The sequence below is a fragment of the Neopsephotus bourkii genome, unplaced genomic scaffold, assembly GCF_033783945.1.
Source record: "Neopsephotus bourkii isolate Nb327-2 ecotype Australia unplaced genomic scaffold, CSIRO-AGI_Nbou_v1 NB_26, whole genome shotgun sequence".
Lineage (NCBI taxonomy): Eukaryota > Metazoa > Chordata > Aves > Psittaciformes > Psittacidae > Neopsephotus > Neopsephotus bourkii.
In genome coordinates this window covers 35,888-62,377 of record NW_026900543.1, presented here as the reverse complement: position 1 = coordinate 62,377, position 26,490 = coordinate 35,888, and the positions used below count along the sequence as shown (strand labels likewise).

Here is a 26,490-nt window from a genome sequence, read left to right as displayed (position 1 = left end):
TCTATTGCCCCCCATTGCTGCCCTGTTGCCCCCCATTATACCCCCATTACCTTCTATTGCCCCCCATTGCTGCCCTATTGCCCCCCATTATACCCCCATTACCCTCTATTGCCCCCCATTGTCCCCCCATTGCCTTCTATTGCCCCCCATTGCCCCCCATTATACCCCCATTACCTTCTATTGCCTGCCCGTTGCCCCCCATTGCTCTCTTTTGCCCCTGTTCTACCCCCATAGCACCCCATTACCTTCTATTGCCCCCCATTGCCCCCCCCATTGCACTTGGGGGTCCCAGACCCATTGCAGCCCCCTAAACCCCCCCCATAGGGCGCGCTTTGGCGCCAAACCCCCGCCCTCCGTGACGTCACCGTCCTGCCTCCATTTATCCCCTCCCACCCCGCGCTCCCATTGGCCGCCCGCCGTGATGTCAGCGGAGGGGGCGTGGCTGCGCGGGGCGCGCCATTTCCGGGCTCCATTGAGCAGAGGGGCGGTGAGTGCGATATTGGGGGGGCCAGGGGGGAGTCGGAGGGCCCCCCATTGCCGTGGCAACGGCCCGGTCGCTATGGGGCAGGGATGGGGGCGGTTGTGTGGGGCTGGATCTGTGGGGCAGAGGAAACACGGGGTGGGGGGGGTGCGGGGAGTGGAGTTGTGGGGCTCAGACCCATTGATGGGGTGGGAATGGGTAAGTGGGGCCGTTATGTGTGGGTCTGAGGCTGTGGGGGTCCATGGGGGATGTGGGGCTCAGAGCCCTGGGTTCCCATGGCTGTGGGTCTGAGGCTGTGTGGGTCCTATGCAGGTGGGTCCGAGCCCACGCAGGTCCCATGTATATTGACCTAAGTCCATGCGTGCCCCATATATGTGGGTCCCAGACCCTTGGATCCCCATATATGTGGGTCTGAGACCTTGTGGGTCACATCTGTGTGGGTCTGAGCCCCTGTGGGACCCATCTGTATGGGTCTGAGCCCATGTGGGTCCCATATCTATGGGTCTGACCCCAGGTAGTCCCTGTATCCATGGGACTGAGCCCATGTAGGTCCCAGCTGTGTGGCCCTGACCCGCTGTGCCCCACACGTGTGGGTCGCAGATGGCGGAGGCCGAGCCCGGGGGGCGCTGTGGGGCCGGGGGGGGCCTGGCCCTGCTGAACGCGCGGGCGCTCGACGTCACCTTCGAGGTGGGGGAGGAGTATGACGTCATCGAGACCATCGGCACCGGCGCCTACGGCGTCGTCAGCTCCGCGCGGCGCCGCGACACCGGTGAGGGGCCCATTGGGTGCCATTGGGTGCTATTGGGTGCTATTGGGGGCCATTGGGGGCCATTGGGTGCCATTGGGGGCCATTGGGTGCCATTGGGGGGGTCCATTGGGTGCCAGTGAGGGTGTCCATTGGGTGCCATTGGGGGTGTCCATTGGGTGCCATTGGGGGTGTCCATTGGGTGCCATTGGGTGCCATTGGGTCCATTGGGTGCCATTGGGTGGGGTTGGGTCCATTGGGTGCCATTGGGTGCCATTGGGTGCCATTGGGTGCCATTGGGTGCCATTGGGTACCATTGGGTTCCATTGGGTGCCATTGGGTACCATTGGGTGCCATTGGTTGCCATTGGTTGCCATTGGGTGCCATTGGTGCCATTGGGTGCCATTGGGTGCCATTGGGTTCCATTGGGTACCATTGGTTGCCATTGGTGCCATTGGCTGCCATTGGTTGCCATTGGGTGCCATTGGGTGCCATTGAGCGCCATTGGGTGCCATTGGGTACCATTGGGTGCCATTGGGTGCCATTGGGTGCCATTGGGTGCCATTGGGTGCCATTGGGTACCATTGGGTGCCATTGGGTGCCATTGGGTGCTATTGGGTGCCATTGGGTTCCATTGGGTACCATTGGTTGCCATTGGTGCCATTGGCTGCCACTGTTTGCCATTGGGTGCCATTGGTGCCACTGGGTGCCATTGGGTGCCATTGGGTGCCATTGGGTTCCATTGGGTGCCATTGGGAGGGTCCATTGGGTACCATTGGGGGCGTCCATTGGATGCCATTGGGAGCGTCCATTGGGTGCCATTGGAGGGGGTCCATTGGGGGGGTTCCATTGGGTGCCATTGGGGGGTCCATTGGGTGCCATTGGAGGGGTCCATTGGGGGTGTCCATTGGGTGCCATTGGGGGGGTTCATTGGGTGCCATTGGGGGTGTCCCACTGGGTGCCATTGGGAGGGTCCATTGGGTGCCATTGGGGGGGTCCATTGGGTGCCATTGGGTGCCATTGGGGGGGTTCATTGGGTGCCATTGGGGGGGTCCATTGGGTGCCATTGGGGGTGTCCATTGGGTGCCATTGGGGGTGTCCATTGGGTGCCATTGGGGGGATGATGTCCCATTGGGTACCATTGGGTGTCATTGGGTGCCATTGGGGGGTGATGTCCCATTGGGTGCCATTGGGTCCCATTGGGTGCCACTGGGGGGGTCCATTGGGTGCCATTGGGGGGGGTCCATTGGGGGTGTCCATTGGGTGCCATTGGGGGGGTCCATTGGGTGCCAGTGGGGGTGTCCATTGGGTGCCATTGGGGGTGTCCATTGGGTGCCACTGGGGGTGTCCATTGGGGGTGTCCATTGGGTGCCATTGGGGGTGTCCATTGGGTGCCATGGGGGTGTCCATTGGGGGTGTCCATTGGGTGACATTGGGGGTGTCCATTGGGTGCCACTGGGGGTGTCCATTGGGTGCCACTGGGGGTGTCCATTGGGGGTGTCCATTGGGTGACATTGGGGGTGTCCATTGGGTGCCACTGGGGTGTCCATTGGGTGCCATTGAGGGGGTCCATTGGGGGGGTCCATTGGGTGCCATTGGGGGCGTCCATTGGGTGCCATTGGGGGCGTCCATTGGGTGCCATTGGGGGTGTCCATTGGGTGCCACTGGGGGTGTCCATTGGGTGCCATTGGGGGGGTCCATTGGGTGCCATTGGGGGTGTCCATTGGGTGCCACTGGGGGTGTCCATTGGGGGTGTCCATTGGGTGCCATTGGGGGCGTCCATTGGGTGCCATTGGGGGCGTCCATTGGGTGCCATTGGGGGGTCCATTGGGTGCCATTGGCGATGCCCACCCCTGGGCCCCCAGGCCAGCAAGTGGCCATCAAGAAGATCCCGAACGCCTTCGATGTGGTGACCAACGCCAAGCGCACCCTGCGGGAGCTGAAGATCCTGAAGCACTTCAAGCACGACAACATCATCGGCATCAAGGACATCCTGAAGCCCACGGTGCCCTACGGCGAGTTCCGCTCCGTGTGCGTCCGGTGGGGCGGGGCGAGACACGGGAGGGAGCCCCGTTGGGGTGGTGACCCCATAGGGACATCCCAATCCCCTTCTAGACCCTGTTATGGGGCAGGGGGAGACACGGGAGGGAGCCCCATTGGGGTGGTGACCCCATAGGGACATCCCAATCCCCTTCTAGACCCTGTTATGGGGCAGGGGGAGACACGGGAGGGAGCCCCGTTGGGGTGGTGACCCCATAGGAACATCCCAATCCCCTTCTAGACCCTGTTATGGGGCAAGGGGAGACATGGGAGGGAGCCCCGTTGGGGTGGTGACCCCATAGGGACATCCCAGTCCCCTTCTAGACCCTGTTATGGGTCGGGAGGAGACATGGGATGGAGCCCCATTGGGGTGGTGACCCCATAGGAACATCCCAATCCCCTTCTAGACCCTATTATGGGGCAAGGGGAGACATGGGATGGAGCCCCATTGGGTTGGTGACCCCATAGGGTCCATCTGGGTGCTCTTGTTGGGCAGGAGGAGACATGGGATGGAGCCCCATTGGGTTGATGACCCCATGGCACCACCTCAACCCCCTTCTAGCCCCTATTAGGGGTGAGGCTGACCCCTGGCACCGCCCCTTCTGCCCCCCCCAACCCCCTTTAGCTACGTGGTGCTGGACCTGATGGAATCCGACCTGCACCAGATCATCCACTCCTGCCAGCCGCTGACCCTGGAGCACGTGCGCTACTTCCTGTACCAGCTGCTGCGCGGCCTCAAGTACATCCACTCGGCCAACGTCCTGCACCGCGACCTCAAGCCCAGCAACCTCCTGGTCAACGAGAACTGCGAGCTCAAGATCGGCGACTTCGGCATGGCGCGGGGGCTGGGCGCCGACGCGCGCCACGCCAAGGCCTTCCTCACCGAGTACGTGGCCACGCGCTGGTACCGCGCGCCGGAGCTGCTGCTCTCGCTGCACCGCTACACCCGCGCCATCGACATGTGGTCCGTGGGCTGCATCTTCGCCGAGATGCTGGGCCGGCGCCAGCTCTTCCCGGGCCGCAACTACATCCACCAGCTCCAGCTCATCATGGCCGTGCTGGGCACGCCGCCGCCCGCCGTCATGGGGGCCATCGGCGCCGAACGCGTCCGGGCCTACATCCAGAGCCTGCCGCCGCGCCCGGCCGTGCCGTGGCAGGCCCTGTTCGGCGACGCCGACGCCGAGGCCTTGGCGCTCCTGGGGAGGATGCTGAGGTTCGACCCACGGGAGCGGGTCGGGGTGGCCGAGGCCTTGAGGCACCCGTTCCTGGCCAAGTACCACGACCCCGAGGACGAGCCCGAGTGCGTGCCGGCCTTCGACTTCGCCTTCGAGCGCCGGGCGCTCACCAAGGAGGACATCAAGGCGGCCATCGTGGCCGAGATCGAGGACTTCCACGCGCGCCGGGACGGGATCCGGCGCCACATCTCCCTGGCGCCGAGCAATGGGGTCGGTGGGGGCGTCAACGGCGGCGCCGGTGCCGGTGCCGGGGGTGACTCCAATGGGGCGCCCAACGGCCCCGCGTGGCCTTGCGCCGATGTGGACATGGCGAGCCCGGGGCCTGACAGGCCGCAGGAGTCACCGCTGCGGGTGAAGGCGGAGCCCGGCGCCCCCGCGGTGCCAAAGAGGGACGGGGCCATCTCTGATGACACCAAAGCCGCCCTCAAGGCTGCGCTGCTCAAGTCGGCCATGAGGAACAAGAGTAAAGGTGAGCGGGTGGGGTGGGTGGGATGGGTTGGTTGGGATGGGTGGGTTGGGCTTGGTTGGGGTGGGTGGGTTGGTTGGGATGGTTGGGTTGGGCTGGGTTAGGTAGGGTTGGTTGGGCTTGGTTGGATTGGGTTGGTTTGGGTTGGATTGGGCTTGGTTGGGATGGGTTAGGTAGGGTTGGTTGTGTTGGGTTGGGTTGGGATGGATTGGGCTTGGTTGGGATGGTTGGGTTGGGCTGGGTTAGGTAGGGTTGGTTGGGCTTGGTTGGGATGGGTTAGGTAGGGTTGGTTGTGTTGTGTTGGGTTGGGATGGGTGGGTTGGGTTGGTTCAGATGGATTGGTTGGGTTGGGGTGGGCTGGGTTGGTTGTGTTGTGTTGTGTTGTGTTGGGATGGTTGGGTTGGGCTGGGTTAGGTAGGGTTGGTTGTGTTGTGTTGGGTTGGGATGGGTGGGTTGGGTTGTTTCGGATGGATTGGTTGGGTTGGGTTGGGGTGGGCTGGGTTGGTTGTGTTGTGTTGTGTTGGGTTGGGATGGGTTGGTTGGGCTGGGTTAGGTAGGGTTGGTTGTGTTGTGTTGGGTTGGGTTGGGATGGATTGGGCTTGGTTGGGTTGGGTTGGGCTGGGATGGATTGGGTTGGTTTGGGTTGGGATGATTGGGTTGGGCTGGGTTAGGTGGGGTTGGTTGGGTCAGGCCGGCTGCTATTGGCTGCCATCCCCCTGTGCTCAGCCCAGCCTCTGCCCCCCCATCCCAGACCCCCCCTGTGCAGTGCCCGAGCCCCCCGAGGGCCGGCGCCCGGTGACGGCGGCCGAGCGGCAGCGGGAGCGGGAGGAGAAGCGGCGCCGGCGCCAGGAGCGGGCCAAGGAGCGGGAGAAGAAGCAGCGGGAGCGGGAGCGCCGCGAGCCCCAAGGCCGCGGGGACGGGCTCCAGGGCCTGGTGCTCACCGACGACGACCGGCACCTCCTGGAGCGTTGGACCAAGATGCGGGATGGGGCCCTCCCCCGGCCCGCCCCTGCCCCACAGCCCCCAGCGCCACCACCTCCTCTCTGCCCCCCAGCTTGTGGGGCGCCCCCAGAGGCTTGGCCGGGGGCTGAGGTGTGGCCTGAAGGCACGGTGGGAGCTGTGGTGCCCGACCCCGATGTGGCGACTGTGACACAGCAGCTCTCCAAGTCACAGGTGTGGGGCTGCTGGGGCATCTTGGGTTGCGTTGGGTTGGGTTGGGTTTGGGTTGAATTGGGTTGGGTTGGGTTGAGTTGGGTTGGGTTGGGTTGGGTTTGATTGGGTTGGGTTGGGTTGGGTTGGGTTGAATTGGGTTGAATTGGGTTGAATTGGGTTGAATTGGGTTGAGTTGGGTTGGGTTGGGTTGAATTGGGTTGGGTTGGGTTGGGTTGAGTTGGGTTGGGTTGGGTTGAGTTGGGTTGGGTTGGGTTGGATTGGGTTGGGTTGGGTTGGGTTGAGTTGGGTTGGGTTGGGTTTGGGTTGGGTTGGGTTTGGGTTGGGTTGGGTTGGGTTGGGTTGGGTTGGGTTGGGTTGGGTTGGGTTGGGTTGGTTTGGGTTGGGTTGGGTTGGGTTGGGTTGGGTTGGTTGGGATGGGTTGGGTTGGGTTGAATTGGGTTGGGTTGAGTTGGGTTGGGTTGGGTTGAGTTGGGTTGGGTTGGGTGATGCTCATCAGAGGGATGGGGTGGGTTGAGTTGAATTGGGTTGGGTTGAGTTGGGTTGGGTTGGGTTGAGTTGGGTTGGGTTGGGTTGAGTTGGGTTGGGTTGGGTTGGGTTGAGTTGGGTTGGGTTGAGTTGGGTTGAGTTGGGTTGGGTTTGGGTTGGGTTGGGTTGGGTTGGGTTGGGTTGAGTTGGGTTGAGTTGGGTTGGGTTGGGTTGGGTTGGGTTTGGGTTGGGTTGGGTTGAGTTGGGTTGGGTTTGGGTTGAGTTGGGTTGGGTTGGGTTGAGTTGGGTTGGGTTGGGTTGGGTTTGGGTTGAGTTGGGTTTGGGTTGAGTTGGTTTGGTTGGGTTGGGTTGGGTTGGGTTGGGTTGGGTTTGGGTTGGGTTGGGTTGAGTTGGGTTGGGTTTGGGTTGAGTTGGGTTGGGTTGGGTTGGGTTGGGTTTGGTTTGGGTTGGTTTGGGTTGAGTTGGGTTGAGTTGGGTTGAATTGGGTTGAATTGGGTTGAGTTGGGTTGAATTGGGTTGAATTGGGTTGAGTTGGGTTGAGTTGGGTTGAATTGGGTTGAGTTGGGTTGAGTTGGGTTGGGTTGGGTTGGGTTGAGTTGGGTTGGGTTGGGTTCATTGAGTTGGGTTGGGTTGGGTTGGGTTGAGTTGGGTTGGGTTGAGTTGGGTTGGGTTGAGTTGGGTTGGGTTTGGTTTGGGTTGGGTTTGGGTTGGGTTGGGTTGAGTTGGGTTGGGTTGGGTTGAGTTGGGTTGGGTTGGGTTGGGTTTGGGTTGAGTTGGGTTGGGTTGGGTTGAGTTGGGTTGGGTTGGGTTTGGTTGGGTTGAGTTGGGTTTGGGTTGAGTTGGGTTGGGTTGAGTTGGGTTGGGTTGGTTTGGGTTGGTTTGGGTTGGTTTGGGTTGGGTTGGGTTGGGTTGGGTTGGGTTTGGGTTGAGTTGGGTTGGGTTGGGTTGGGTTGGGTTGGGTTGGGTTTGGGTTGGGTTGAGTTGGGTTTGGGTTGAGTTGGGTTGGGTTGGGTTGAGTTGGGTTGGGTTTGGGTTGAGTTGGATTGGGTTGGATTGGGTTGAATTGGGTTTGGTTTGGGTTGGGTTTGGTTTGGGTTGGGTTGATGGCTGCCCAGTAGAGGTGGGCTGACCCACTCCTTGTGTGTCATCACCGCCACCCTCCCACACAGGTGGAGGACCTGCTGCCCCCCGTCTTCTCAGTGACCCCCAAGGGCAGTGGCGCCGGTTATGGGGTGGGCTTCGACCTGGAGGAGTTCCTCAGCCAATCATTGGACATGGTTGGAGACCCCAAAGAGAGGTAAAGAGCGATTGAATTGATCCGACCGGCTGACCAATGGGGTGGCAGCCTCGGCACTGAGGCCCCGCCCCCTTTGCCCCCCAGCCAAGGAGATTCGGCGCCGCTCTCGGCCTCGCTGCTCGCTGATTGGCTGGAGGTTCATCGCCTCAGCCCCGCCGCCCTCGAGAGCCTCCAGCGCGACCTCCAGCTCGGCTCCCCCATGCTCCTTAGCGACGACGTCCCGGACCCATAACCGGGGGGGGGGTTGGGGACACCCCATTGGCTCCGCCCCCCTTGGCCCCACCCCCTTTTGACTCCGACCAATTACATTTGTAAGGAAACCAAGCCCCTGTCTCATCCCATGGGATCTGGGCTCCTTGGGGACCTATGGGGAGCCCTATGGGGCCATATGGGCTCTATGTAGAGTAGCGTGAGACTCTATGGACCTAGAGGGGCTATAGGGAGCCCTATGGGGCCATATGGGCTCTATGGGTTGGGAGCAGACTCTATGGACTTTTAGGGGCGTTAGGGTGTCTACGGGAGTCTGTGGGGCCATAGGGGCCCCTCTAGGGGCTATGGGAACCCGCGGAGCAGGAAGGAGACGGAGGCGGCTGCGTTTGTGACATGGGTTTTGTAGCAAATACATCACAGACCACGAGGGACACACAGAGCGGGGGGGCAGCGCGGGGGGGCCGGGAGCACCCATGGGCTGGGGGGACACAGAGGGGTCCTTGATGGGGTCATTGGGTGCTCGGTCGGGTCATTGAAGGAGTTACTGAGTCATTGATGACGTCACTGAGGGCTTGGTTGCGTCGCTGATGATGTGATTGGGTCGTTGGTTGGGTTATTGATGATGTCATTGAGCCATTGATGGCACTGGGTTGTTGGTTGGGTCATTGGGGGGGTCATCGGGTCATTCATGATGGGACTGGGTTGGTTGGGTCATTGATGATGTCATGGAGTCATTGGTTGGGTCATTGATGATGTCATTGAGTCGTTGGTTGGGTCATTGATGATGTCATCGAGTCATCGGTTGGGTCATTGATGATGTCATGGAGTAGTTGTGTCATTGATGATGTCATCGAGTCATCGGTTGGGTCATTGATGATGTCATTGAGTCATCGGTTGGGTCATTGATGATGTCATTGAGTCGTTGGTTGGGTCATTGATGATGTCATCGAGTCATCGGTTGGGTAATTGATGATGTCATTGAGTCGTTGGTTGGGTCATTGATGATGCCATCGAGTCGTTGGTTGGGTCACTCATGATGTCATCTAGTCATTGGTTGGGTCATTGATGATGTCATTGAGTCGTTGGTTGGGTCATTGATGATGTCATTGAGTTGTTGGTTGGGTCATTGATGATGCCATCGAGTTGTTGGTTGGGTCATTGATGATGCCATCGAGTCGTTGGTTGGGTCATTCATGATGTCATCGAGTCATTGGTTGGGTCATTGATGATGTCATGGAGTCATGGGTTGGGTCATTGATGATGTCATTGAGTTGTTGGTTGGGTCATTGATGATGTCATGGAGTAGTTGTGTCATTGATGATGTCATGGAGTCATTGGTTGGGTCATTGATGATGTCATGGAGTCATTGGTTGGGTCATTGATGATGCCATCGAGTCATTGGTTGGGTCATTGATGATGTCATCGAGTCATTGGTTGGGTCATTGATGATGTCATTGAGTTGTTGGTTGGGTCATTGATGATGTCATGGAGTAGTTGTGTCATTGATGATGTCATGGAGTCATTGGTTGGGTCATTGATGATGTCATCGAGTCATTGGTTCGGTCATTGATGATGCCATCGAGTCATTGGTTGGGTCATTGATGATGTCATCGAGTCATTGGTTGGGTCATTGATGATGTCATCGAGTCATTGGTTGGGTCATTGATGTCATTGAGTTTTTGGTTGTGTCATTGATGATGTCATCGAGTCATCGGTTGGGTCATTGATGATGTCATCGAGTCATTGGTTGGGTCATTGATGATGCCATCGAGTCATTGGTTGGGTCACTGAGGGGGTTGTTGGGTCGTTGATGATGTCACTGGGTGAGTGATGAGGTCCTTGGGTCATTGGCTGTGTCACTGAGGGGTTCATTGGGCCATTGACTGCATGGTTGGGTGGTCAATGGGTGGTTGGGTGCTCGATGGGTGGTTGGGTGCTCAGGTTGATGGATGCTCGATGGGTGCTCGGGTGCTCGAGGGGTGGGTCAGTTGGGTCACCAACTGGTTTCTCAGGCAGGCAATGGGTTGGTGAACTGCTGGGGTATGTGCTTATCAGCTGGGTCAATGGGCGGTGGCGTCACCATTGACCATGAGATGGGTCAGCCCAACCCAACCCATCCCTTAAGGTCAACCCGACCCATAACGCCCACTCTGGGACCCCCTAGTGGGTGAACCTGCCCCATGGCCTTTCCCTATGGTCAACCCAACCCAAGAGCTCTCCCTATGGTCAACTGAAGACCTCTCCCTATGGTCAACCCCCCCTGCTCCTTCCCTATGGCCAACCCAGCCCATGACCCTCCTTGGGCATCGCCCCCACTGACCCCTCTACCCCCACCTTGAGGCCACCTCCTGTCCCCCAAGTGTGCGTGTCCCCCCCCCGCCCCCCAAGCGCATGGATGGAGGTTCATGGCAAGGGGGTGGAGCCAAGGAGCGAAGGGGAGGAGCCAAACAGCCAATGGACGCCATGATTGGATGGGCGGAGCCCAAGGAACCGCTGGATTGGTCGGCTCCAGGAATCGCTGTCTCTTCATTAAGTCTCATGGAGGGAGGAGGAGATGGAGGAGATGATGGAGGGGGGGTTCATGGGGGGCCCTACAAGCCCAAGGTGCCCCCAATGGAAGAGGCCAAGACCACCCCCAGCACCACGCAGCAGATGATGATCATGATCTTCTTCTACTCGAGGAGACAGCAGAGAAGGAGGAGGTTACGGGGAGAGCCCCCAGGGCCACCCCAGTGTCCCCAGTGGCCACCCGAGGGCCCCAGGCTCTCACCCTTCGGGCCTTGCTCTGGTACTTGACGGCTTTCTTGGTGTCGGACACGGCGCGCTCCACGTAGTCCACCGAGTGCTCCACGTTGTACTCGATGCGGTCGATCATCTCGCCCTGCGGAGCAGCCGGGCCTCGAGACCTTGGCATGGGCCCAAGGGGGGTCCCCAGGGGGTCCAGGTGGGTCTAAGGGGGGTTCTTAGGGCCTCAATGGCTTTGGATGGGGTCCAGGTGGGTCTAAGGGGGGTTCTTAGGGCCTCAATGGCTTTGGGTTGTGTCCATATGGGTCTAAGGGGGGTTCTTAGGGTCTCAATGGCTTTGGATGGGGTCCAGGTGGGTCTAAGGGGGGTTCTTAGGGTCTCAATGGCTTTGGATGGGGTCGAGGTGGGTCTAAGGGGGGTTCTTAGGGCCTCAATGGCTTTGGATGGGGTCGAGGTGGGTCTAAGGGGGGTTCTTAGGGCCTCAATGGCTTTGGGTTGTGTCCATATGGGTCTAAGGGGGGTTCTTAGGGTCTCAATGGCTTTGGATGGGGTCGAGGTGGGTCTAAGGGGGGTTCTTAGGGTCTCAATGGCTTTGGGTTGTGTCCATATGGGTCTAAGGGGGGTTCTTAGGGTCTCAATGGCTTTGGATGGGGTCGAGGTGGGTCTAAGGGGGGTTCTTAGGGTCTCAATGGCTTTGGATGGGGTCCAGGTGGGTCTAAGGGGGGTTCTTAGGGTCTCAATGGCTTTGGGTGGTGTCCATATGGGTCTAAGGGGGGTTCTTAGGGTCTCCATGGCTTTGGATGGGGTCGAGGTGGGTCTAAGGGGGGTTCTTAGGGTCTCAATGGCTTTGGGTTGTGTCCATATGGGTCTAAGGGGGGTTCCTGGTGGTCTCAATGGCTTTGGGTTGTGTCCATATGGGTCTAAGGGGGTTCTTAGGGTCTCCAATGGCTTTGGGCTGTGTCCATATGGGTCTAAGGGGGTTGGTCCATACCTGGCTCTCCACCAGCATGGCCATGTCCACAAACATGTCGTGCAGCTCCCGGATACTGGTTTCCAGTTTGATGATCTCGTTGTGTCTTGTCTCAATCTCATTCAGGGCCTGTTTGGTCATCTGCGAGTCCATCTTGATCTGCATGGGGACACCCAGGGCACCCCATGGGGCTGGGCCATGGGGCTGGGCCTCCTGGAGCCTTCTACGTGCCCCAAGGACCCATGGATGGCTTCAAGCTGCCCCATAGCGTCCCCAGCCTACGTCATCGGTGAAGATGGCCAACTTCCCGCTCTCCAGCATGTCCTCCAGCTCCTCATTGGTGGTGGTACGGCCGGCTATGGGCACAAGGGGGGTGATGTGGGGTGATGGGGACCTCTGTGGGCCCCACATCCCACCCCATGGTGGATGCTGTCCATGGTGCCTCCATCCCACCCCATGGTGGATGCTCCCCCCATCCCACCCCATGGTGGACGCTGTCCATGCCCCCCCCATCCCACCGCATGGTGGACGCTGTCCATTGAGCCCCCCATCCCACCCCATGGTGGATGCTGTCCATGCTCCCCCCATCCCACCCCATGGTGACGCTGCCCATGCCCCCACCCCACCCCCTGGAGGGGACCCACTGATCTCGAGCTGCCGCTGGATGCGGTCCTTGCAGCGGTCGCGGTACTTGGACTGGGTGGCGTTGTACTCGGTCATCACCTCCACGAACTTGCGGGACAGGGTCGAGTGCTGCGGGGGGGGGGCAGGGGCGTGGGTGGGTGGAGGCGGCCGCCGGGAGCAGGGGAAGGGCGGCGGGGAGGGGCGGGGGGTACCTGGGTCTTGCGGATGCGGAGGTCGGCGGAGGAGCGGTTGAGGCCTTCCTCCTGCTCAATGCTCTGCTCGATGGCTGTGGGGTGCAAGGGGGGTCTGGGCTGGGGCTGTCTCCAGCTGGGGATACTGGGGGGCTCCGTGCGTGCTGGCTCCCCATCACAGAGACTCCATACGTGGTGGAGCTCCATCACAGAGACTCCATACGTGGTGGAGATCCATCACGCAACCCAATGCGCTCAACCCAATACACTCAACCCAATGGGGCCAACCCAATGCACTCAACCCAATGCACTCAACCCAATGGGGTCAACCCAAGGAGCTCAACCCAATGGGGCCAACCCAAGGAGCTCAACCCAATGGGGCCATCCCAAGAGGTCACCTTTCAACTTGGAGCGCACTTTGTTCGCCGTCTTCTTGATGTCGGCCGTGAGGTCCTCAAGCTCCTGCTTCGTCTCTGGGGGGAGACAAGCACAGGGTCTCTATGGGTCTCTATGGGTCTCTATGGGTCCCTATGGGGATCTATGGGGTCTCTATGTGTCTCTATGGTCTCTATGTGTCTCTATGTGTCTCTATGTGTCTCTATGGTCTTTATGGTCTCTATGGTCTCTATGTGTCTCTATGTGTCTCTATGGTCTCTATGGTCTCTATGGGGTTTCTATGCGTCTCTATGGTCTCTATGGGTCTCTATGGTCTCTATGGGTCTCTATGGGTGTCTGTGGTCTATGGGTCTCTATGGTCTATGGGTCTCTATGGGTGTCTATGGTCTCTATGGGTCTCTATGGTCTCTATGGTCTCTATGGTCTCTATGGGGTCTCTATGCGTCTCTATGGTCTCTATGGGTCTCTATGGTCTCTATGGGTCTCTATGGGTGTCTATGGTCTATGGGTCTCTATGGTCTATGGGTCTCTATGGGTGTCTATGGTCTCTATGGGTCTCTATGGTCTCTATGGTCTCTATGGTCTCTATGGTCTCTATGGTCTCTATGGTCTCTATGGGTCTCCTGATGCACCTGGTGTCCCTCCGTCCCATCACTCCCCATGTCCCCATGGATGTCCCCATCGCCCCCATTCCCCCCTTTACCCCCATGGCCCCAGACCCCCCCCGTTGCCCCAGAGCCCCCCATTGCCCCCCATGTCCCGCTCACTCTCATCGGGGTTGGGGGCGGCCAGGATGGCGCTGTGCTGCTTCTTCACCTGCTCCACGTCCTCCGAGAGCTTCTCGATGCAGCCCCGGATCTCCTCCACCTGGGGGACACGGGGTATGGGGCACGGGTATGGGGTAGGGGTATGGGATATGGGGCAGGTGTATGGGGTATGGGGTATGGGGCAGGGATATGGGGTATGGGGCAGGGATATGGGGTATGGGGCAGGGATATGGGGTATGGGGCAGGGATATGGGGTATGGGGCAGGGATATGGGGTATGGGGCACGGGTATTGGATATGGGGCAGGGATATGGGGTATGGGGCAGGGATATGGGATATGGGGCACGGGTATGGGATATGGGGCAGGGATATGGGGTATGGGGTATGGGGCAGGGATATGGGATATGGGGCACGGGTATGGGATATGGGGCAGGGGTATGGGGATGTCTCTATGGGTGCTGTAGGGGCTCTCTGACTGCTGTAGGGGTTGTCTTTGGGTGACCTGCGGTGCTATGGGATGTCTATGGACTGCTGTGGGACTATCGAGGGTGCTCTACGGAGCTATGGGGCAATTGTGGGTGTCGCAGTGGGGTGCTATGGGGCTCACTATGGATATCTGTGTGGCACTGTGGGTCCCTATGGGGTCTCTTTAGGGGCTCTATGTGTCCCTATGGGTCCCTGTGCGTCTGTATGTGTCACTGAGGGGTCTCTATAGGGTTTGTGTGGGGTCTCTGTGTGTCCCTATGGGTCTCTATGGGTCGCTATGGGGCAGCCCCACACCTGCTCAAAGAACTCGTCCATGAAGTGGTCTCGGTCCACGTGGACGACCTCGTCCTCATCGTCGCTGTCCTTGGCCTGCAGGGGGCGCCCTCTTTCTCAGGGGGGGGCTTGGCCACACCCCCCCACCGTCCTTGATGCCCCATTGGCTGTCTCCCCCCCCCCTGCACCCCGGCTCATTTGCATGCAATGAACGCTATTGGCTGCCTGCCCTAGAGTGCAGCGCTGAGATTGGCTGCGGGCTGCGGGGGGGTGAGTCATCGGCATGGCCTGATCCTCCCTCACCTGATTGGCTGGCTGGCTCCGGCTCATTTGCATAGCCCCACCCCTGCACCACTGCCCCCCCCCCCCCCCATGCCATTGGCTCCCGCCAGGACTCATTTGCATAAAGCCAGCCCCCCCATAGCACCCCACTGCACCCATTGCAGACCCCAGCATCCCATTACAGCCAATGACCCCCAGAGCACTCTATGGCAGCCTATGGCACACGAAGCACCCCATAGCCCCCCCATAGCACCCACTGCAACCCACAACTGCCTTAGCACCCTATAGCACCCTGTAACCCTTATTACACCCCATAGCTCCCACAGAAGCCCATAGCAGCCTGCAGCACCCCATGCACCCTATAGCCTTCATAGCACCCCACAGCCCCCATTACAGCCCCCAGCACCCCACTGCACCCCATAGCACACACAGCATCCTATGGCACCCATAGCCCACATAGCATCCCTATATCCCCCCCAGCATCCCAAAGCACCCCATGGCACCCCCTAGCACCCAAAGCATCCCATAGCATCCTTATAGCCCTACAGCATCCCATAGCACCCCACAGCACCCCACTGCATCCACTGCAGCCCCACAGTCCTCATTGCCCCCATAGCATCCCATAGCACCCCATATCCCCCCATAGCCCCTATGGGACCACATAGCCCCCCACAGTAGCCCACAGCATCACACAGCACCCACTGCAAACCCCCGGTCCCCATTGCACCCACAGCACCCACAACACCCCCCCAGTATCCCATAGCCCCTATAGCACTCTGTATGTCCCCATAACCCCCATAGCACCCATAGCCCCCTATATCCCCACATAACACCCCATAATCCTTATTTCCCCTCAATAGCCCCATAACCCTCTCTATCCCCCACAGCACCATAGCCCCCTATATCCTCTATATCTCCCCTAGCCCCACAGCTCCATAGCTACCAATACCTCCTATGTCCCCCATAGCCTGCTATACCTCTTACACCCCCTATATCCCCTAGAGCCCCATAGATTCCTATACCTCTTTTACCCCCTATAACCCCCTATATCCCCCAGAGCCCCATAGATTCCTATACCTCTTTTACCCCCTATATCCCCCTATATCCCCCAGAGCCCCATAGACTCCTATATCTCTTATACCCTCTATATCCCCCAGAGCCCCATAGACTCCTATACCTCTTACACCCCCTATATCGCCCAGAGCTCCCTATATCCCCTCTAGCCTCATACCCTCCTATAACCTCTATATCCCCCTTAGCCCCACAGCATCCCATAGCCCCCTCTTCCCTCTATATCCCCCATAGCATCCCATAGTCCCCTATATCCCCTATACCCCCATAGCGCCCTATACCCTCTATTCTCCCCATAGCCACCTATATCCCCCATAGCCCCCTATGTCCCCCATAGCCCCCTACACCCCCCACAGCCCCCTATAGCCCCATAGCCCCCTATAGCCCCTATGTCCCCCATAGCCCCATAGCCACCTATACCCTCCACAGCCCCCTATATCCCCCATAGCCCCATAGCCCCCCATAGCCCCCCATAGCCCCCCCCGTCCCCCTCTCACGCTGCGGAGCTCCTGGGTCCGGTCCTTCATGGCGAGGGGGGGGGTTGGGGGGGGGGTTGGGGGGGAGGGGGGAGGGGCCGGACGCGGCGCGTGCTGCGGGGGGGGGGGGGGAAGGGGGAGGTGGGGGGAGGGGCTGCGGCTGCGGCTGAGGCTTGGGGGGGGAGGGGGGCTGCGGAGAAGGGGGCGGGGCCTTGGGGGGGGATGGACCAATGGGAGCAGGGGAAAGGGGGGCCCCAGAGGCCAATAGAGCCCCATAGCGTGATGGCGGAGCCCGTTACCGGGGTCCCAGATCCCGTCCTGTGATCCCAGATCCCGTTACTGGGGGTCCCAGATCCCATTTTTTGTGTCCCACATCCCATTATTGGGGACCCAGATCCCATTTTTTGGGTTGCAGATCCCATTTTTGGGGTCCCACATCCCATTATTGGGGGTCCCAGATCCCATTTAGGCGGTCCTAGATCCCATTTCTGGGTCTCAGATCCCATTTTTTGGGTCCCACATACCATTTTTTGGGTCCCAAATCCCATTTTTGGGTCTCACATCCCATTTTTGGGTCCCAGATCCCATTTTTGGGTCCTACATTCCGTTACTGGTGTCCCAAATCCCATTTTTTGGGTTCCACATCCCATTTTTGGGTCCCACATCCCATTATTTGTGTCCCACATCCCATTATTTGTGTCCCACATCCCATTATTGCTGTTCCACATCCCATTATAAGGGTCCCAGATTCCATTTTTGGGTCCCAGATCCTGCTTTGTGGGTCCCAGATCCCATTCTGGGGAACCCACACCCCATATCTTTATCTTACATCCCATATTCTGGTCCCTATTGCTTCTGGACCCGCCCCCCCCCTTGGAGGACCTCCCCCCCCTCCGGCTCCTCTCTATGGTTCGGTGTTCTCCAAGGCCAGAGTGTCCTCCCCCACTTCCGCCTCCCAGGCGCGGGCGCAGGGCGGCACTTCCGCATCCGGCCGGCGCCGCCATGAGGGACCGGACCCGGGAGCTCCGCCAGGTTAGACCCCAAAAGACCCCAAATGGACCCAAAATGGGGCTCAGGGACCCCCATAAGGCCCCATAGACCCCCATAAGGACCCATGGACCCTAGTATGGATCCGTAGACCCCCCCTATGTTCCTATGGACCCCCATATGGACCCCCATAGGGATCCATAGACCCCCATATGGACCCATTAACCCCACTATGTTCCTATGAACCCCACTATGGACCCATTGACCCCAGTATGGGTCCATTATCCCCACTGTGGCCCCATGGACCCCCATATAGCCCCCATAGACCCCTGTATATCCCCATGGACCCCCGGATGGGCACCACTATCGCCCCATGGGCCCCCCTATGGACACATTGACCCCACTATGGCCCTATGGACCCCACTATGACCCCATGGACCCCCATATGGCCCCTTATGTGACCCTATAGACCGCAATATGGGCCCGTTGACTTGTATAGATCCCTATAGACCCCTATAGACCCCTATAGATCCCTGTAGATCGTTATAGACCCGTTTACTCCCCTATAGATGCTTATAGCCCCCTATAGGCCCTTATAGACCCTTACAGAGCTCTATAGACCCCTACAGGTGGCAGCAGCTCGGAGGAGGACGAGGAGGCCGACGATGGGGCCAAAGGGGCTTTAATGAGGCTGAACCCGCTCCTGCAGGTGAGTGCCCCCTTGACATGCCATTTACATGCCATTTACACGCCAGTTACATGCCATTTACATTCCATTTGCACACCATTTACACGCCATTTACATTCCATTTACACGTCATTTATACACCACCATTTGCACGCCATTGCCCTGTCCTTGGCGTGTCCTTGGCGTGTTCTTGGCGTGTTGTTGGCGTGTTGCAGGCGGGGCGGGTGCGGGCGGCGCTGCGGGCGCTGGAGCTGAAGCTGGAGGCTCTGGAGATGCTGCAGGAGGCGGTGCTGGGCAGCCCCCTGCCCCCCGAGGGTGTGTATGGGGCTATAGGGGGGGTATAGGGGGCTACAGGGGGGCTATAGGGGTACATAGTTGTCTATAGGGGAGCTGTAGGAGTCTATAGTGGGCTATAGGGGTCTATAGGGGGTCTATGGGGGTATATAGTGGGCTATAGGGGAGCTCTAGGGGGCTATAGGAGGTCTATAGTGGGGATATAGGGGTCTATCCTGAGCTATAGGGTGGATAAAAGGGGGGTTATGGGGGTTTAGGGGTGCTGTGGGGGCCTATAGCAGGCTTATGGGTGGCTATAAGGGGGCTATGGGGGACTAGGTGGTGTTGAGGGGGCCTATAGGGGGATTACAGGGGGCTGTTGTGGGGTTATGGGGGGTATGGGGTGCTCTAGCACAGTCCCGGAGGGCTATAGGAGGGTTATGGGGGGATATAGGGTGGTTATAGTGGGGTATCGTGGCATTATGTGGGGCCATAGGAAGGATATAAGGTGGCTATGGGGGTCTATGGGGCTTGTATGGGCGTTATAGGGGTCTGGGGGCTCCTATTGTGGTCTCTCCCCCCCAGGGCAGCAGCGGGATCTGCAGCTCCACCGGGATGAGATCCAGGAACTGACACAGGAGATCCGCTCCCGGCTGCAAGGTGGGACCCACAGCGCCCCATAGACACCCCATAGACAGCCCATAGACACCACATAGCGACCCATAGTGCCCCATAGACACCCCATAGCACCCCATAGATACCCCATAGACACCCCATAGACACCCCATAGCACCCCATAGTGCCCCATAGACACCCCAGAGCACCCCATAGATACCCCATAGAAACCCCATAGCGCCCCATAGTGCCCCATAGGCACCACATAGCGCCCCATAGTGCCCCACAGACACCCCATAGATACCCCAGAGACAACCCATAGCGCCCCATAGTGCCCCATAGACACCCCATAGCACCCCATAGTGCCCCATAGACACCCCAGAGCACCCCATAGATACCCCATAGACACCCCATAGCGCCCCATAGTGCCCCATAGACACCCCATGGATACCCCATAGACACCCCAGAGCACCCCATAGTGCCCCATAGACACCCCAGAGCACCCCATAGCGCCCCATAGACACCCCAGAGCACCCCATAGTGCCCCATAGACACCCCAGAGCACCCCATAGATACCCCATAGACACCCCATAGCGCCCCATAGCACCCCATAGCGCCCCATAGACACCCCATAGCACCCCATAGATACCCCATAGACACCCCATAGCACCCCATAGTGCCCCATAGACACCCCAGAGCACCCCATAGTGCCCCATAGACACCCCATAGCACCCCATAGTGCCCCATAGACACCCCAGAGCACCCCATAGTGCCCCATAGACACCCCAGAGCACCCCATAGTACCCCATAGACACCCCAGAGCACCCCATAGTGCCCCATAGACACCCCAGAGCACCCCATAGCGCCCCATAGACACCCCATAGCACCCCATAGATACCCCATAGACACCCCAGAGCACCCCATAGCGCCCCATAGACACCCCATAGCACCCCATAGTGCCCCATAGACACCCCAGAGCACCCCATAGTGCCCCATAGTCACCCCAGAGCACCCCATAGTGCCCCATAGGCACCCCATAGCACTTCATAGTGCCCCATAGACACCCCAGAGAACCCCATAGCGCCCCATAGACACCCCAGAGCACCTCATAGTGCCCCATAGACACCCCAGAGCACCCCATAGTGCCCCATAGACACCCCATAGCACCCCATAGTGCCCCATAGTCACCCCATAGCACCTCATAGTGCCCCATACACACCCCATAGCACCCCATAGATACCCCATAGAAACCCCATAGCACCCCATAGCGCCCCATAGACACCCCATAGCACCCCATAGATACCCCATAGACACCCCAGAGCACCCCATAGCGCCCCATAGACAACCCAGAGCACCCCATAGTGACCCATAGACACACCAGAGCACCCCATAGTGCCCCATAGACACCCCAAAGCACCCCATAGTGCCCCATAGACACCCCATAGCACCCCATAGTGACCCACAGACCCCCCATAGCACCCCATAGACCCCCCATAGCACCCCAGAGACTCCCCATAGCACCCCAGAGACCCCCCATAGACACCCCAGAGACCCCCCCATATCTTTGGGGTGCCCCCATAGCGCTGGAGCCAGCGAAGGAGGAGGAGGAGGGCGAGCTCAGGAACAGCATCAGGGCCCGGGTGAAGCGCACCCAGGTAAAGGGGGGGTTGGGGTCCCCAGAGGTGGTTTTGGGCTCCCTGAGTCCGTTTTGGGGTCCCCAGAGGTGGTTTTGGGCTCCCTGAGTCCGTTTTGGGGTCCCCATGCCCCGGTTTGGGGTCGTTCCCCCAGCACGCGGCACTGAGCCAGCAGCTCCTGGCGCTCACCGGGCGCTGCCACGCGGCTCAGGCCCGCTTCCGGCAGCGGCGCCTTGAGAGGCTTCAGCGCCAGCTGCACGTGGGTGAGAGCGGGAACGGGAACGGCACTGGGAGGGCACTGGGATGCATTGGGATGGACTGATATGGACTAGGAGGGCACTGGGATGGAGTAGGATGGACTGGGAGGGCACTGGGATGGAGTGGGATGGACTGGGAGGGCACTGGGATGCAGTGGGATGGACTGGGATGGTACTGGTATGCATTGGGATGGACTGGTATGGACTAGGAGGGCACTGGGATGGAGTGGGATGGACTGGGAGGGCACTGGGATGGAGTGGGATGGACTAGGAGGGCACTGGGATGGAGTGGGATGGACTGGGAGGACACTGGGATGCATTGGGATGGAATGGGAGGGCACTGGGATGCATTGGGATGGAATGGGAGGGCACTGGGATGCATTGAGATGGAATGGGAGGGCACTGGGATGCATTGAGATGGAATGGGAGGGCACTGGGATGCATTGAGATGGAATGGGAGGGCATTGGGATGCATTGGGATGGACTGGGATGGAATGGGATGTCACTGGGATGCATTGGGATGAACTGGGATGGAATGGGAGGGCACTGGGATGGACTGCTGTCCATTGGGGGTGGCACTGGGATGCACTGGGATGAACTGGGATGCAGCCGGCAGCGCCCCGGTCACAGAGGAGGAGCTGGAGCAGATCCTGGAGTCGGGGCATAGCGAGATCTTCATCAGCAACGTGAGGCAGCACCCATGGGTGCCATGGTGGCGGTCAGTGGGTGCCGATGGTGATGAATGGGTGCCAGTGGTGGTCAGTGGGTGCCGATGGTGATCAATGGGTGCCGATGGTGACGAATGGGTGCCGATGGTGATGAATGGGTGCCAATGGTGATGAATGGGTGCCAATGGCGGTCAGTGGGTGCCAGTGGCGGTCAATGGGTGCCGACGGTGATCAATGGGTACCGATGGTGATGAATGGGTGCCAATGGTGACGAATGGGTGCCAATGGCGGTCAATGGGTGCCGACAGTGATCAATGGGTGCCAATGGTGATCAGTGGGTGCCAGTGGTGACGAATGGGTGCCGATGGTGATCAGTGGGTGCCAATGGTGACGAATGGGTGCCAATGGCGGTCAATGGGTGCCAATGGCGGTCAATGGGTGCCAATGGCGGTCAATGGGTGCCGACGGTGATCAGTGGGTGCCGATGGCGGTCAATGGGTGCCAATGGCGGTCAATGGGTGCCAGTGGCGGTCAATGGGTGCCGATGCTGATCCCTCTCCCCCATGGGTGCAGGTGCCGTGCGCGTCGCAGGCGCTGCAGGAAGCGGGGCTGCGGCACCGGGAGCTGCAGCGCCTGGAACGGGGCCTCCGGGACCTGGGGGAGCTCTTCACCGTGCTGGGCACCAGCCTGGAGCAGCAGGTGGGTTTATATGTACTGGTTTATACTGGTTTGTACTGGTTTACAGCTGCAGTACACTGCTCTGTATCAGTCCATGCTGCTTATTACTGCTGTATGCCGGGCCGCATTGGACCATAGTGCCTTACTGGTGGTCCGTGTCGGTTCATTACTGTGTTATACTGGTCTGTACCGGCTTGTTACTGGTCGATGTTGCCCCATACTGGATTACGACTGCATTATCCTGATTTATGACTGGTTATACTGGTCCATCCCTGACCGTGCTGCTCTGCACCGGTCCCTACCGGTCCCTACCGGTCCGTGTGGCGCAGGGGGAGCTGCTGGACCGCATCGAGCACCACATCCAGGACTCGGGCTCCCGCCTGGACAAGGGCACCCGGCACCTGGAGGCAGCAGCACGGAGCCAGCAGGGGGCACGAAAGGTTAGGCCCCGCCCCTCCCCCCCTCCCCCCCCTCCAATCCCACGTGACCCCCCCATCCTCCAATAGAAGAAGCTGTTGGTGGCCGGGTGCGTCGTCATCACCGGTGTCATCGTCGCCGTCATCATCGCAGTCACCGTGGCAACCGGGTAGGCCACACCCCACTTTGGGACCAAAGCTCTGCCCCCTGCGCTCCCATTGGCCTCTGGATGTGGCTGAAGCTCCACCCCTGCGCTCCCATTGGCTGGTGCCACCCGGTTGACCAAATAAAAGTGGTTTTCACTCAAAGGAGTGGGGGGAAGTTGGGGGCGGGATCCAGCGTGGGAGGAGGTCTATAGGGTCTGGTTTGGGTGTAAGGTATTATAACCCCATTAAACTCCATAATAACCCCATTATAGCCCATTATAACCCCATTCTAACTCATTATACCACATTATAAGCCCATTTTAACCCATTCTACCCCATTATACCTCATTATAACCCTGTTATAGCCCATTATAACCCAAAACCAAACCCCAAAAACCAAAAACCCCACAACCCCACACCCCAAACCCAAACCCAAACCAAAACACAACCCCAAACCCAACACCAAACCCAAACCCCAAAAACCACAAACCCAAAACAAACCCAAAACCAACCAACAACCAAAACAACCCACCCACCACAACCCACACAAAAACCCAAACCAACAAATAAATCTAACCCTAAACCCTAACCCCTAACCCTCACCATAATAATCCTAACCCTAAAAATAACCCTAACACCTAACCCTAACCATAATCCCCAATGCTAACCCTAACCCCTAAAACTAACACCTAACCCTAACCATAATCCCCAAACCTAACCCTAACAGCTAACCCTAACCCTACCCCTAAAGATAACCCCTAGTCATAGCACTTAACCCTAACCCTTAACCCTAACCCTAACCTTCACCTTAACCCCTAACCCTTAACCCTAACTGTAACCTTCACCTTAATCCCTAACCCTCACCCTTAACCCTAACTGTAACCTTCACCTTAACCCCTAACCCTAACCCTTAACCCTAACTGTAACCTCACCTTCACCTTAACCCCTAACCCTCACCCTCACCCTACTCCTCCTGGCTCTTGGGCTCTGGGAGCAGGTGCCAGGCGTTCGTGCTCCACTCACTGTGCTGCTGGGCAGCCTGGAGCCACCACCAGAGATGTTCCATGGATATAGGGGTACACCAGTATGGACATAGGGATACACCAGTATGGATATAGGGGTACACCAGTATGGATATAGGGTACACCGGTATGGATATAGGGTACACCGGTATGGATATAGGGTACACCGGTATGGACATAGGGATACACCGGTATGGACATAGGGATACATCGGTACGGATATAGGGGTACATCGGTACGGATATAGGGATACACCAGTATGGGTATAGGGGTACACCAGTATGGATACAGGGATACATCAGTATTGATATAGGGATACCAGTATGGATATAGGGATACACCAGTATGGATATAGGTTTACACCAGTATGGATATAGGGATACGCCACTATGGGTATAGAGATACGCCAGTACGGGTATAGGGTTACGCCAGTACGGGTATAGCGATACGCCAGTATGGGTATAGGGTACACCAGTATGGGTATAGGGATACGCCAGTATGGGTATAGGGATACGCCAGTATGGGTATAGGGTTACGCCAGTATGGGTATAGGGTTACGCCAGTATGGGTATAGGGTTACGCCAGTACGGGTATAGGGTACGCCAGTATGGGTATAGGGATACGCCAGTATGGGTATAGGGATACACCAGTACGGGTATAGGGTTACGCCAGTACGGGTATAGGGTACACCAGTACGGGTATAGGGTTACGCCAGTACGGGTATAGGGTTACGCCAGTACGGGTATAGGGATACGCCAGTATGGGTATAGGGTACACCAGTACGGGTATAGGGTTACGCCAGTACGGGTATAGGGTTACGCCAGTACGGGTATAGGGGTACGCCAGTACGGATATAGGGATACACCAGTATGGATATAGGGATACACCAGTACAGACATAGGGGTACACCAGTATGGATATAGGGATACACCAATATGGATATAGGGGTACACCAGTACAGACATAGGGGTACACCAGTATGGGTATAGGGGTACACCAGTATGGATATAGGGATACACCAGTACGGATATAGGGATACACCAGTATGGATATAGGGATACACCAGTATGGATACAGGGATACACCAGTACAGAGCAGGGACCCCAGTACAGTCACAGGCACCCTGATACAGGCACAAGCACCCCAGGCCCCAAAACCACCCCTGGGTCCCCAAATCCAGCTCCAGGCCCCCCAACCCCCCCCCCAGAGCTCCAAAAGCAGCTTCAGAGACACCAGGAACCTGTCTGGGACCCCCAGACCCCCCTGGAACCCCACAAGAGCCCCCCCTTTGTGCCCCCCCCTCTGAACCCCCTTTGAACCCCCCCATTGCAGGCTATGAGCTGCCCTGGGAGGACCCGGCCCTGCCGTGCCCCTGGAGGTGGCCATCGGGGCCAGCGAGTACGGGAACAAGTTCGGGGAGCCCGTGCTGGCCGCTGAGTGGGGACCCCCCCATAGAGACCCCCCCCCGGTGCTGGCCGCTGAGTGGGGACCCCCCCATAGAGACCCCCCCCGGTGCTGGCCGGTGAGTGGGGACCCCCTCCCATAGAGACCCCCCCCAGTGCTGGCCGGTGAGTGGGGACCCCCCCCGGTGCTGGCAGCTGAGTGGGGACCCCCTCCCCATAGAGACCCCCCCCCGGTGCTGGCCGGTGAGTGGGGACCCCCCCAGAGACCCCCCCGGTGCTGGCTGCTGAGTGGGGACCCCCCCAGAGACCCCCCCGGTGCTGGCCGCTGAGTGGGGACCCCCCAGAGACCCCCCGGTGCTGGCCGGTGAGTGGGGACCCCCCCATAGAGACCCCCCTGGTGCTGGCCGGTGAGTGGGGACCCCCGACCCCCCCCCGGTGCTGGCCGGTGAGTGGGGACCCCCCCCATAGAGACCCCCCCGGTGCTGGCCGGTGAGTGGGGACCCCCCCTATAGAGACCCCCCTGGTGCTGGCCGGTGAGTGGGGACCCCCGCATTGAGACCCCCCCCCGGTGCTGGCCGGTGAGTGGGGACCCCCCATAGAGACCCCCCCCGGTGCTGGCCGGTGAGTGGGGACCCCCCACATAGACACCCCCCCGGTGCTGGCCGGTGAGTGGGGACCCCCCCCATAGAGACCCCCCCTGGTGCTGGCCGGTGAGTGGGGACCCCCCCATAGAGACCCCCCCCGGGCTGGCCGGTGAGTGGGGACCCCCCTCATAGAGACCCCCCCTCCGGTGCTGGCCGGTGAGTGGGGACCCCCCCCCATAGAGACCCCCCCACAGTGCTGGCCAGTGAGTGGGGACCGCCCCCTGGTGCTGGCTCCAGGCAGCCGCAGTGCTCAGAACTCCCACAGCAGATGCCAGGGATGGTGCGGCCATTGCCAAGTTGCTCTTCATCATCTGCCAGAGGGAAACAGACAGAGGGGCCCAGGCTGTGTTGGTCATTACCTCCCCCACGCCAGCCATCGATGCCCGCCTCTTCTCTATCTCTACTTACCCTTCTTCATACTGTGTTCGCCTTGACCAAATCTGCTGCAGAATAGGGTGCGGGGCTCCTGCTGCACCCCAGAACCTAGGGTACAATAGAGAGAATTAACCATGGTACCTGCACAGAGTGAGTGACCCTCACAACCACTGTTGTTACCTCCCTGCCTCACGTCCAACACTCACCTGACTCCAGAGATAGAAGGTAGGACCTGCAGTGACCAACACGAGCAGTGAACCCTTCGACGTG

General features: G+C 59.1%; 3 protein-coding genes across 4 annotated transcripts; 2 read left to right on the top strand and 1 right to left on the bottom strand.

Moving 5' to 3' along the window:
- Positions 1–381: 381 nt before the first annotated feature.
- MAPK7 (mitogen-activated protein kinase 7) lies at positions 382–8,166 on the top strand. The gene is made up of 7 exons (XM_061374706.1): positions 382–487; positions 1,082–1,250; positions 3,092–3,257; positions 3,892–4,970; positions 5,719–6,140; positions 7,796–7,923; positions 8,008–8,166. Exons 1-7 carry the CDS (start codon positions 422–424, stop codon positions 8,153–8,155), a joined length of 2,178 nt encoding a protein of 725 aa, XP_061230690.1. The 5' UTR covers positions 382–421; the 3' UTR covers positions 8,156–8,166.
- A 2,308-nt stretch (positions 8,167–10,474) lies between these two features.
- LOC133223771 (syntaxin-1B) lies at positions 10,475–16,479 on the bottom strand. 2 transcript variants are annotated; one of them, XM_061374910.1, is made up of 11 exons: positions 16,435–16,479; positions 14,606–14,680; positions 13,827–13,926; positions 13,062–13,136; positions 12,685–12,758; positions 12,493–12,601; positions 12,131–12,204; positions 11,870–12,007; positions 10,904–11,014; positions 10,720–10,805; positions 10,534–10,544 (listed from the first exon to the last, which is right to left on the bottom strand). In XM_061374910.1, exons 1-10 carry the CDS (start codon positions 16,462–16,464, stop codon positions 10,725–10,727), a joined length of 867 nt encoding a protein of 288 aa, XP_061230894.1. In that variant the 5' UTR covers positions 16,465–16,479; the 3' UTR covers positions 10,534–10,544; positions 10,720–10,724. The 2 variants fall into 2 exon arrangements, with proteins under 2 accessions (XP_061230821.1, XP_061230894.1); XM_061374837.1 differs by having other exon boundaries at positions 10,475–10,805.
- Positions 16,480–16,695: 216 nt separating this feature from the next.
- On the top strand, positions 16,696–22,813 carry LOC133222877 (syntaxin-4-like). The gene is made up of 11 exons (XM_061373073.1): positions 16,696–16,728; positions 17,373–17,445; positions 18,030–18,109; positions 18,304–18,403; positions 18,947–19,021; positions 20,558–20,631; positions 20,765–20,873; positions 21,477–21,553; positions 22,109–22,234; positions 22,543–22,653; positions 22,720–22,813. Exons 1-11 carry the CDS (start codon positions 16,696–16,698, stop codon positions 22,801–22,803), a joined length of 942 nt encoding a protein of 313 aa, XP_061229057.1. The 3' UTR covers positions 22,804–22,813.
- The last annotated feature ends 3,677 nt before the right edge of the window (positions 22,814–26,490 follow it).